The sequence below is a fragment of the Rattus rattus genome, chromosome 1 (assembly GCF_011064425.1).
Source record: "Rattus rattus isolate New Zealand chromosome 1, Rrattus_CSIRO_v1, whole genome shotgun sequence".
NCBI classification, from domain to species: Eukaryota; Metazoa; Chordata; class Mammalia; order Rodentia; family Muridae; genus Rattus; species Rattus rattus.
The window spans coordinates 31,708,871-31,721,595 of record NC_046154.1 but is presented as its reverse complement, the minus strand read 5'-3'; the positions used below and the strand labels follow the sequence as shown (position 1 = coordinate 31,721,595).

The window sequence follows — 12,725 nt, the reverse complement described above, 5'->3', positions numbered from 1 at the left end:
TGTGTCACTTAGCTCAGAGTAACGAGCCCTAAGTATACACTGCTGCTGTCGTGAATTAATTGACCTTTCACAGAATGACTTGGAGCCCAGAACTTAAGTGGTTTGCCAGTGAATTTACCTGTTCGCTTCCCAACTCTTCCTACACAATGCACCTCTGTATTTCTGTATTCCGAGTGCATTCTCTCGTCCTTAGATGAAGATGACTCGAGTTCACTGCTAACAAAAGAGAGCAGCCACAACAGCAGCTTTGAGCTCATTGGCTCCACAATTCCATCCTATCAGCCCTGCAACAGACACACAGGCCGAGGGACGAGTTTTCTCCCTACAGCAGGATTCAGGTCGCCGTCCCCTGGTCTGTTCCGGGGCAGTCTGATCAGCTCGGCTTCTAAGGTAAGGCGGGAGAGCTGTTCTCACCTCCTGTGCTCACTGCCCACACTGCTGAAGAGAGTGCGTCCCAGCCAGCCGAGCCCCACCGCGCGCTGCTCAGCTTTAAAAATGCACCCGCTTCGTGTATTAATTAGCAGGCGGTCTTGCCTACAGGTAGTTTTCCTTAGGCTCTGTTGACTGCATTGTCCGCCTCAACTGCGATTGCCTGAGAGCAGATGACATATTGCAAGTAGCAACTTCTGTTGTTGTCATGACACTGGATGGCATTTGTGAAATGTTTTGCTTTTGTTTTTGTTTTTGGTGCCAGAGTTCAGGGAAACTGTCTGAGCCTTCACTTCCCATAGAGGATTCCCAGGATCTGTACACCGCCTCCCCAGAGCCGAAGACACTTTTCCTAGGAGCAGGAGACTTCCAGTTCTGTTTGGAAGATGACACTCAGAGCCAACTGTTGGATGCAGATGGGTAGGTAGTTTTGTGTTTCTGTGGGTGGGAATAAGGCTGGGTGCTGCTTAATTTTGTTTAAAAATAAAATGAGCTTCTGCCACTCCATCTGCGCTTTCTCTTCTGAGAAAGAGAAGGTGTCCTGACCATTAGTCTTATATTCCACGAGTTTGAACAAAGTCTCCAGAAAATAAAATGTAAATACTCCTTGCTGACATTCCTATTCTCTGATCTTATTTCAAATACACAGACCTTGTATTGTAAAGGCTTTCTCTGTTCGTTCTCCTTGTGTTCTGGTTGTTGGGTAAGATTGGAACATAGCAGCCATCACTGATGTATCATTAGAAGCCACCTTTATACCCTAGAAGTGAGCCTTTATGCCTCACCTTTAACAAACCTTGCCCATCCTCCCTGTCTAGGTTAGCATGAGGCTAAACTTTAGATCGTGTTGCCTGAGTTGAGGCCCAGTGTTAGTTACTGACCTTGTGGCTCTGAGACGACACTGAGAAAGACCCTAAAGGCAGAGGAGGTTTGCGTTGAGTTCCAGTGGCTACTGTGTGTCACAGCGGGGCAGTCATGGCAGCAGGAGCACAGGCATGGGACACAGTTAGGAAGAAGAAAGAGATGAATGATGTCCACCTCCTTTCCTCCTTTAAGACAGTCCCGGAGCCCAGCCCCAGACCCCCAGTTAGGGTGGGTCTGCTGCCTCTTTTAACCAATCTAGCTAATCTCTTGAAGACACACCCAGAGGTGTGTTTCCACGGTGATTCTAAATCCCATTACCTTGAAATTCACGGTCTCAATCACATTTAGCTTATTTTTCTTTTTATAATTTTTCAAAATTGCATTTTGTTTATCCTGTGTGTGAGGAGGTCCTGGAACAACTTGCTGAAGTTGGTTCCCTCCTCCACGTGGATCCTGGAGGTGGAACTCAGATCTTCAGGCTTGGCAGCAAGTGCCCTTTACCCGCTCAGCCATCTTGCTGGCCACGGTCAGCTTCTAACCCTGGTGGTGGGAGTCAGAAGGTTTTCACCTGTGGTTTATCTCTTCTCTGGGTAATTTCTGACACTTCACTGTACTTGTAGGTTTTTAAACGTTAGAAATCACCGGAATCGGTATCAGGCTTTGAAGCCGCAGTTGCCGCTGGCCAGTATGGACGAGAATGCCATGGATGCCAACATGGATGAATTGCTCGACTTGTGTACCGGACAGTTCACATCTCAGTCTGAGGAGAAATGTCAGCCAAGGAAGAATGACCAGAAAGAAAACATGGAGGAACTTCTGAACCTCTGCTCTGGCAAATTTCCTTCTCAAGGTAAATATTCAGTGAGAGTGTCCAGTTTACCACAGCTAGACTTCAGTCAGCTTATGTCAGCGTCCCTGAAAAGCAGCTCTTGCCCCTCTCTGTAAATGTACAGGGAGCAGGGATGTGAGGGAACTCCCTCACTTCCTCAGCTTTACCACTCTTGTGTTTTTAGAGTGAGTGTCAACTTCGGGCTGCTTTAGCTTCATTGTCATAATGCATAAGTTAATCTGTGTCCAGAGGTTAGAGCAGTGTCTGGTGTAGTAAGTGTTGCATGCTTGCTGGAACAGGAAGTAGGCTCTAGGAGGTAATTGGGTGTCCGTTTTGTTCATGACTGTCTTCCTGGGGCTTGGTACACAGTACGTATGAGTCAGGATTTGTTGAAAGAATGAATGGTGAACTTTTCCACATCCTACCTAAGAACTGAATTGAGCTGGTTGGTATTTAGATGGCCAGGGAGAGAAAAGGTATCATTTCCTTCCTTACCGATCTTTCCTTGTGAGGCAGATGCTTCCCCGGTGGCCCCGCTGGAGCTGAGGAAGGAGGAGAAGGAGAGTGGCACAGAAGATCCCATGGAAGAGGCGCTTGCTCTTTGCTCGGGCTCCTTCCCGACAGACAGGTGAGTCTCAGAGTTTGGTGGGAACTCAGGAAGATAAAACCCTAGGATCCACCAGACATGGTGGCACACACCTTTGATCCCAGCACTAGAAGACAGAGGCAGGCGGATTTCTGAGTTCCAGGACAGCCAGGGATACACAGAGAAAACAAAAACAAAAACAACTAACCAAACAGTCCTAGGATCTGGTTCTCTGTGTTTAGCAATGAACTAAATAACTTTGGAAAAGGCAAATCTGAGATACTACCCCACATCCTTTAGGGTGACTAGAGTTTTATATAAACTAAGTCTTGGCAAAAATAAGGGAAACCTCTGTTTATTCTTGGTGAGCTGCTAGGAAAAACAGTGCAGTGGTTTCTCAGAATTGATAATAGAGGGCTAGAGAGATGGCTCAACAGTTAAGAGCACTGACTGCTCTTCCAGAGGTCCTGAGTTCAATTCCTGGCAACCACATGGTGGCTCACAACCATCTGTAATGGGATCTGATGTCCTCTTCTGGTGTGTCTGAAGACAGCTATGGTATACTGTAATAAAAAATAAAGTAAAAAAAATATTTAAAAAAAAAAGAATTGATAATAGAATTATGGTCTGATCCAGCAGTTCCACTTTGGCTCTAAAGAAGTCTGAGTGGTGGTACCGGCCTGTGACCTCAGCACTGGGAAGGCTGCAGCAAGAGGGTCGTGGGCTCCAGGCCAGCCTAGTCTACACACTGAAATCCTGCTCACACAGACTTAAAAGTAAAAATACAGGTGGGCAGATGGGATGGTCCTACACACCTGTAGCCCTGCAGCTTAGGTGGTGAAGGGAGAAGGATCAGGTGTTCAAGGTCTTCTTTGGCCATATAGTGAGCTCCTGGCCAAGTGAATGACATGGAAAAGACTTGTCTCAGAGAGAGAGGGGGAGGGGGGCAGAAAGCCTAGTGTGGTGTATGCTTGGTATCCAGTAGAGGCAAGAAAATCAAGTTCAGGGCCAGGTAAGTGGCTCAGTGGGTCAGGGTACTTGCTACCAAGCCTGAAGCATGTGTCTAACATGGTAGGAAAGAACTGACTCCCACAAATTGTCCTCTGGCCTCTTTATGTAATAGAATACTTATAACATGTGTGTAGTTATAGATGCACATGCCTGTACATGCACATACATTAAATAAATAAATGTAAAAATAAATGAAGGCAAGAAAGTTAAGGCCAGCCCAGCTACATGAACTCCTTACACATAAATGAATAAAACAGGTTTTTATAATGTGTGTTTAACATTATTTGATAATAGCTAAAATGAAGAGGGAGTGTAATGGACTGCTGTCTTGGTTAAGGTTATCCTTGCTGGGCTAAAACCCCATGACAAAAAGCAAACGGGGGAGGGAAGGTTTATTTAGCTTACTCTTCCTCATTACTGTTCATCATCAAAAGAAGTCAGGACAGGAGCTTAAGCAGGGCAGGAATCTGGAGAGAGGAGCTGATACAGAGGCCATGGAGTGGTGCTGTGTCCTGACTAGCTCAACCTGCTTTCTTCCAGAACCTAGCACCACCAGTCCAGGGATGACCACAGTGGGCTGGGCCTTCTTCAATCAATCATTCATTAAGAAAATGCACTATAGGAGCCAGAGAGGTGGCTCAGTAGTTAAGAGCACTGGCTGCTCTCCCAAACAGGCTGGGTTCAATTCCCAGCACCCACATGGCAGCTCAACTGTCCATAACTTAAGTTCTAGGATCTGACATCTTCACACAGACATATATGTAGGCAAAACACCAATGAGCATAAAAAAAAAATGAAAAAAGAAAAAGAAAATATCCTATCCACTTGCACACCACTCCCTCTCATGGAGGCATTTTTTCAATTGAGGCTCCCTCCGTGATTATAGCTTGTGTCAGGCTGACATAGAAGTAGCTGGCACATCTACTAAATAAAATTTATATGTGTTAAATGGTTTTAAAAGGAAGGAAATTTGTTTTTGTCATTTGAGACTAGGTCTTCCTATGCAGCCCATACTGGCCTAGAATTCACTGTTAGTTCAGGCTGACCTCAAACTGGCAATCCTAAGCCTCATCCTCCCATTGTGTACCATTGCACCCAGCCCAGTAGGAAGGAAATTATGACACATGCTTCAACATGGAAGAACCAAGAAATATTTGTCACTGAAGGACAAATACTGTAGAAGTCCATATATATAGTCTTTGGAATAAGCAGTTTTACAGAGACAGGGAAATCAGATGGTGGATGGAGAGAGGAAAATTTGTTTAATGGGTGTAGAGTTTACTGGCTGAGGTTGCTTATATAGTAGTATCAGCATAATTTTTTCTGTCTTTGAGACTGGGTCTCATTCTGTATCCCTAGCTGGCCTGGAGATCACTCTGTAGACCAGGCTAGCCTCAAACTCACAGAGATCCACCTGCTTCTGTCTTCCAAGTGCTGCAATTAAAGGCCTGAACCACTACACCCAGGGATGACCCTGAGTGTCCTTATCTCTGCCTTCTGAGGCTGTATTTCAGTGGGCCACTCTGCCAACCTGGCATTGCTGTGGGTTCCGGGGATCAGAACTCCAGTTTTCACAGTTGCAGAGTAAATGCTTTAGCCACCAAGCTCAAAACACCTTTTTAAAAAGACAGATACCTCATTTTCTGCTTCTTAAGAATTTAGCAGTGCTGATAAGTGTCATAAGTCCTTAGCTCGGCTGACTGCTTGTGATGTGCTTTCAGTAACTTAGTGTTTTGTCTTCTAGGGAGGAAGAGGGTGAAGAAGAGGAATTTGGAGAGTTTCATCTTGTTTCAAAGGAGAATGAATTTGCTAGCGATGAGGTAAGTGCAGAGAGAGCACAACCAAGCTCTACGCGGTACTCCCCTGCATCAGTTCTTGAGAATTCTGAGCTTAGTGTCTTACCAGAAGCAATGTCCTGTGATGAGGCATGGGGACAGAACTTCACAAATTCTCATGTTGCCTTCCGTTTTGTTTCACGGTGCTGGAGCTCAAACCAGGACCATGCGCCTGTAATCCCAGTACCTGGGAGGCTGAGATAGGTTTATGAGTTCGAGACCAGCCTGTACTACACAACTGTCTACAGAGTAAACAAGTTTAAGAACAGGGGAAAGAACATACAGCGCTTTGTCTCGTGCACAAGGTGTGGCGGGGCTCCCTTCCTGTGATCCCCGTTGTCAGTGGTAACTGGGTTTGATGCTCTGACCTTGCAGGGTGGACACAGTGAGTCCAGTGATGAAGAGCTGGCCCTGGACCTGGAGGATGATGAAGAAGAGCTCCTGAAGCAGTCTGAGAAGATGAAACGGCAAATGTAGGTGTTCTGTCCATGCCTTCAGCTTCTAGACAGTTCCCCAAGTTGAGGTATAGCTTGTTACCTTTTCACATGAACTTGCTGGTTTGGTTTCTGCTTTTCGAGATTAACATAAATTAAACAAATCCTTCGTGGCCTTGAGGCAAATGAGATGACTCAGCAGGTTAAAAAAAAACAAAACAAAAAAAACTGCTTCCTGTGCAACCCTGTCTGCCAATCTCTCCAGACCCCACAGTGAACCAAAAGTTGTCCTCTGACCTCCATGCCTGTATCATGGCACACATATGCACACAAATGAATATGTTTTAAAAAATCCTTCTGTGGGGGTTGGGGATTTAGCACAGTGGTAGAGCGCTTGCCTAGGAAGCGCAAGGTCCTGGGTTCGGTCCCCAGCTCCGAAAAAAAGAACAAAAAAAAAAAAAAAAAAAAATCCTTCTGTGGCCACTTCCTGAGTACTCAAAGTTGTGTTTCCTTTAAGTGACATCAATACTAAATCTCTCTTGATTCCTCCCAGACCTAATGACATTCTCAGTAGTATTGCTTCCTATTCTTGTTGTGTCCTGGAATATTCTCTTTCTACTCAGGTGTGCTCTGGCTGTTATTAGTCACGTGACCCAAGATCAGGAGAACTGAATCACCCCCTGTGCTCCAAGGCTGTTGCACATAACTGCATTGCCTGGAACTGTGCTCCTATGAAGTCTGTCATTCCTAGTGTTCTTGGCTCTCATCTCGGGCAAATGGCCCGCTTAATTGTTTAATATTCAACATATTTGTCACTCTGGTCATAAGAGTAAAACTTTTATTTTAGAGTATTCTAAGGACGTATGGGCTGGAGATGTGGGTCATTTGGTAGAGTGTTCGCCTATATGAATGAGACCCTGAGCTTAATGTCTACCACATACCCACGGAAACATAGGTGGGTGGGTGGGTGGGGGAGTAGACTATTGGAGGGATGGATAGACAGATGGACAGGGGTTGGAAGTAAAGCTCAGTAGTAAAGCACTCTGCATGGTATACACAAGGCCCTGGGTTTATCCCCAGCACCACAAATACAAAGGGAAAGATGGAGGGTTAGGGAAGGAGGAGAAAAGGGAGGGAGTTATTCATATCCATTGGCCAGAATGATTGTGAAAGTGTTGATAATAAGTTTCCTCATAACTTTTTATGCAAATATTCTTATACAACTGAGATTTAAATAATTTCCCTATGTGTTTAGTTTTGCCTCTTGACTTTCCCTCGTAGCATATCCACAGTATTGTAATTTTATTTTATTTATTTTATTTTATTTTTTTTTTATTTAGATTTATTTATTTATTATATATATAAGTACACTGTAGCTGTCTTCAGATACACCAGAAGAGGGCATCGGATCTCTTTACAGATGGTTGTGAGCCACCATGTGGTTGCTGGGAATTGAACTCATGACCTCTGGAAGAGCAGTCGGGTGCTCTTAACCGCTGAGCCATCTCTCCAGCCCTTATTTTATTTTTTTAAGATTTTATTTTATTGTATATGAGTACACTGTAGCTGCCTTCAGACACACCAGAAGAGGGCATCAGATCCCATTACAGATGGTTGTGAGCCACCATGTGGTTGCTGAGATTTGAACTCAGGACCTCAGGAAGAGCAGTCGGTGCTCTTAACCACTGAGCCATCTCTCCAGCCCCCTGTAATTTTAAAGAGATTTCACAAACATAATTTTAATAAAGATTCAGTAACATATAGCATATGCATGACTTTTAGATTCATGTCCAGGACGTCATATTGATCTCCGTTAGATTTATATTGTTGCTTTTGGCCTGTCATTTCATCCTCGTAGGATCCAGCTGGTGTTCTCATTTGTCACCTGTCACTTTAACTTTTCTGTACAGCTTTAGGATATAGCCAGATCACCCCCTCCCCCTCCTCCACCCCAGAGCTAGTAGTTGTTAAACTTTATTTAATCGCAGAGGTCTTCAAATCAGTCCTTAAAGAATGGCAACCTAAGTTGAACTGCTCAGCGATATTACTGAGAAGCCCGGGAAGCCTGGTGACTAGTGGCCCTTGAAGGAACTCTCCAGGAAGCCTAGGATTTAGAGGGGAAATAAAATACAATATAAGAGTAGAGCTGAAGTTTAGAGAGCGTCCTAGCATGGTCATAGACTCAGTCTCCAGCACCTCACCAAAACGGAAAATAGAAAAGACGAACTGTAACCGTGTCAGACAACAGGGAGTTCTGGTCTTACTGCCTCGGACTGTTCTCTAAGCACCGGTGAGCTTAAATACAAAACAAACTAGTTTGAACCTTCTAGCAGGTACGCCTAGATATGTAGTCAATATTAAGAGTTTTCTGGGACTGGGTGAAACTGGTAGCTGTGCAAGCCTGATGACCTGAGTTCAATCCCCAGAACCCACAGATTGAGGAATCAAGCAAGCCAGCTGGGTGTGCTGGTGTACAGTTATAATCCCAGCACATAAGACATAGGAGAATGTTTAAATATCCAAAATAGCACTTGAGACATTACCAAAACGTGTTATGAATTTAAGCATGCTATTAATGGTTCTGTGTTCTGCTTTTCTTTACTGTTAACCCTTTGGCTATTTCACACATGGATACAATGCATTCTGCTCACATTCCTCCACCCTCTCATTCTTCCCAATCCGGACAGCCCGCTACCTGACCCCACCCCGCTACCCCACTAACCCCATCCTACTTTCAGCTTTGTTTTTGCTCTGACTTTCTGGGCTCGATGAGGAGGGCTGTCCTGTGGGCTGGCTATCCACTGGGACAAGGGTAACCACAGTGGCTTTCTGCTTTCCTTACTGTTTCCATATTCTGTGCGCGTATCCACTGTCTAGTCTCTAATCTTTCAAGTTGCTTTCTAGGAGACTGAAGAAATACTTGGAGGATGAGGCAGAGGTGTCAGGCAGTGACGTGGGAAGTGAAGACGAGTATGACGGGGAAGACATCGATGAGTACGAAGAAGACGCCATTGATGAGGTGCTTCCATCCGACGAGGAGCTGGAGAGTCAGATCAAGAAAATACACATGTTAGTATTCTAACGAGCCCTCTGAGCAATAGGACGCCTCGAGGCAGCCATGCTACCAGGCACGATGGTCCTGGTCCTGAATGCCTTGTTGCTTCTGCTGTAGGAAAACCATGTTGGATGACGATAAGCGGCGACTGCGGCTTTATCAAGAGAGGTACCTTGCTGACGGGGATCTGCACAGTGACGGGCCTGGACGAACAAGAAAATTCCGATGGAAACACATAGGTATCTTGGTCCTTTAGAGAGAAATGGTTCCAGCATACCTATTTGTCCGCTCTAGGATGGCAAATGGCAATGAGAACTAAACCAGGAGGCTGGAGGTACAGCTCGGTTGGTAGAATGCTTACCTAGAACACCGATGCTCTGAGTTCCATCCCCCAACACATTAGAAAACAACCGGCCATGGCCGTGTGCCAAGGACCTGCCTCAGCTTGGAGAGGGGTTCTGACAAAAGAGGTATCTGCGAGCAGTGAAACAAATGACTGAAAGTCAAATCTTAGGTCCAAGCTGACAGCCTCTGTTCTGCTCCAGACAGCTTTCCAGACTGCTCTCTCGAGACAGTTCTCCCGCTATTCTACAAAACTCTGGATAGCTCATCTCTTGCAGATCAGAAGCCCAGTGTTTATTTTACACGTCAGTTCAGTCATTACCCATTTTGATTATCCCATGACCCCAACCCCTTAATTCTTAGAGACTGCAAGCACTAACACAGACAATAAGATAGCTGGGTGGAATCTCACCCTGAAATTAGCATTCTGACCCTGCCTGGACCTAAATTAGCTCTGTCCCAGGTTGACCTCGAACTCAGGAATCCACCTGCCCTTATAAACATAAAATCTTACCTGGGTGGGCTCTTGCCCATCTCCTGCCTTGGTATCTTTCTGACCAGCTGGCTCATAGTGCAGCCGCCTCCGTTCCTCTAGATCTGTGAAGCTCCTTATACAATTCATATTGCATCCTTATAGTTTGCATAGCTGAGAAATTATATATTGTCAAACTCATGTTTTCAGCGTTCTGTCCCACAGCCTTAGGGCTGTCTGAAGGTCAGTGTTCCACCATTTTGCAGAGACATAGACACATCCTTGTCTCCCAGACTCACGCTGTCTCTGATTATCGTGGAGTCACCTTGGCAGAGGGGACATTTTTCAGAGGAGGAACGTGGAAATATGTGCACTGTTATATAAACAAGGCTTTCACCCACAGGAGCCATCGACACTCATGGAGGCTCACACCCTCCTGGATCTGTTTAGAGGCAGGAAACCCTGTTACCTTGTCCCTTACATGCATATAATCCCAAAATTTGGGAGGTAGAGGGAGGACAACCAGGAGTCAAGATTGTCCTTAGCTTCATAGCAAGCTCAGTGCCAACCTGGCTACTTGCAGCCCTTTCTGGGGAAAACACAAACAGAACAAACCACAAAACAACCACAAACAGAAAACCACCCGCACACCAGGGTGTGTGGTAGAGGTAGCCATATCTGTGGATTTCCTTTGTAGCTGGGAAAGGTTTATGTCACAACGTTCGGCAGATACGCGTTTGTTTTGTGTCTGACCACTCCCTCTGTGAGGATTACTGAATGCTAACCGCCTTACCTCTTTCCTTTAGATGACACCTCCCAGATGGATCTGTTTCGCAGAGACTCTGATGACGATCAGGTTGAAGAACAGCTTGACGAGACCGAAGCCAAGTGGAGAAAGGAGCGAATTGAACGAGAGCAGTGGCTTCGGGAACAGGTAGAAAGTCTAATAAGAAAAATTGCCTGTTTTGGCCAAGTTTGGAGGGCAAAGATTTAGCCTCTTCTCCTGCCATATAAACTTAGCAACATGTATTTAATCCTTTTTTTTTCCAGAGCTGAGGACTGAACCCAGGGCCTTGTGCTTGCTAGGCAAGTGCTCTACCACTGAGCTAAATCCCTAACCCGTATTTACTCCTTTTAATTTTGGGATTTTCTTCCCTCACACACACACACTGAAAAGGTTACCATAAGCAACTCTCTGGCTAACTGTCCAATGTTAAAAAATTTCAGTGGTGGGACTTGTGACACGTGCCTTTAATCCCAGCACTTGGATGGCAGAGACAGGTGGATCTCTGAGTTCCAGGCCAACCCAAACTACATAATGATACCTGGTCTCAAAACTATGAAATGCATGATTTTTTTAAAGTATGTGGATGTGGGATGGGGGTGGAGGGTACATTTGAGTATGGTGCCTGTGGGGGCCAGAGTTGGGCATCGGGTCCCCTGGAGCTAGAATTCCAGGCAGTTATAAGCTGCCCATGTGCATGCTGGGAACCAAACTTGGGTCCTCTAGAAGAGCAGCACATTTTAACTACTCAGCCTCCTCTCCTAACCACTCAGGCATCACTCCAGCCCTTTTATGTTTTTGATCTAATGCAGCAAAGCTTATAAAATGGAAAACAAGGGGTTGGGGATTTAACTCAGTGGTAGGAAGGCCCTGGGTTTGGTCCTCAGATCTAGGGAAAAAAAAAAAAAAAAGGAAAACAAACGGTTTTATAACCCAGCCTATCTTTTTTTTGTATATATTATATTTTTGGTATATCTTCTTTTTGTATATATTACTGTTTTTTGTTTGTTTTGTTTTTTAAGGCAGTGTCTTGTGTATCTCTGACTGTCCTGGAACTCACTCTAGACCAGGAAGCCTCAAACTCATAGACATCCACCTGCCTCTGCCTCAGGAGTGCAAGGATTAAAGGCCCAGCCTTTAATTTTATTGTATGTATATGGGTGTTTTGCCTACATGTATGTCTGTATACCACATGTGTGCCTGGTGCTGGCAGAGCCCAGAAGAGGGTGTCAGACTCCCTACAAATGGAGCTACAGACAGTTGTGAGCTGCCATGTGGGTTCTAGGAATTGACCCATATCCTCTGGAAGAGTAGCCAGTGCTCTAACTACAGCTAAAGGTAGTCTAATGTTGCAATGTTGCATGAGTTTGTTTTGTTTCTTTTGGAGACAGAAGCTAGTCTGTCATTATATATTCCAGACTGGCCTGGAAACCATGGTGATCTCCTGCCTCAGCTCTCCAAGTGCTGGGATAATAGGCCTGTACCACCATACCTGGCTAATACTGTATGATCTTCATGTTCAGGCTCAGCAGGGGAAAATTGCTGCTGAAGAAGAGGACGTTGGAGAAGACAGTCAGTTTATGATGCTAGCCAAGAAAGTCACAGCCAAGGCACTGCAGAAGAATGGTGAGAGCTCTTCCTTCTGTTTTTGGTCTGGCTGCTTGGATTTTGAGTGTTGGCACCATGGAAGGAACTCTAACCTTCAGGGACTGTGGCAGCTAATGTAGTCAGGGATTGTAGCAGCTAATGTAGCCGTTCTGTAATACTGTCTTAAAGGAGCCATCGAGGTGAGGAGAAGGTCTTTAGCTATTGGTCAGTAGATATTGTACTTAGTAAACATTTATGTAGCTGTTTTGCCTCAAGTTTTGAGGCTTGGCTGATAAATTGTGGCTTCTCTCTGAGTTGCCCAGGATTTATCTGCTCAGTTGTTAGGGCTGGCATTTGAACACAGGCGCATTGAACTCCAGAACCATTTCTCTCATACAGTACTCCAGTCACCAACTGCTGTTTTCTCTTACATTAGTCTTTGTTAATCATTAATCGACAAGCTCCACTTCATTGTTTCCTTACTGACACTTGCTGTA

At 45.2% G+C, this 12,725-nt stretch overlaps 1 protein-coding gene across 1 annotated transcript in view; it reads left to right on the top strand.

Annotated features, from left to right (window-relative positions):
- Clspn (claspin) overlaps positions 1-12,725 on the top strand; it is a 35,022-nt gene that overhangs the window by 19,400 nt on the left and 2,897 nt on the right. The window contains exons 13-22 of the mRNA XM_032897837.1: positions 194-390; positions 695-849; positions 1,914-2,143; positions 2,639-2,750; positions 5,464-5,539; positions 5,930-6,027; positions 8,893-9,057; positions 9,161-9,282; positions 10,664-10,791; positions 12,165-12,267. Of these exons, the coding sequence (XP_032753728.1) occupies positions 194-390; positions 695-849; positions 1,914-2,143; positions 2,639-2,750; positions 5,464-5,539; positions 5,930-6,027; positions 8,893-9,057; positions 9,161-9,282; positions 10,664-10,791; positions 12,165-12,267 (1,386 nt within the window). The remainder of the gene's footprint in view (positions 1-193; positions 391-694; positions 850-1,913; positions 2,144-2,638; positions 2,751-5,463; positions 5,540-5,929; positions 6,028-8,892; positions 9,058-9,160; positions 9,283-10,663; positions 10,792-12,164; positions 12,268-12,725) is intronic.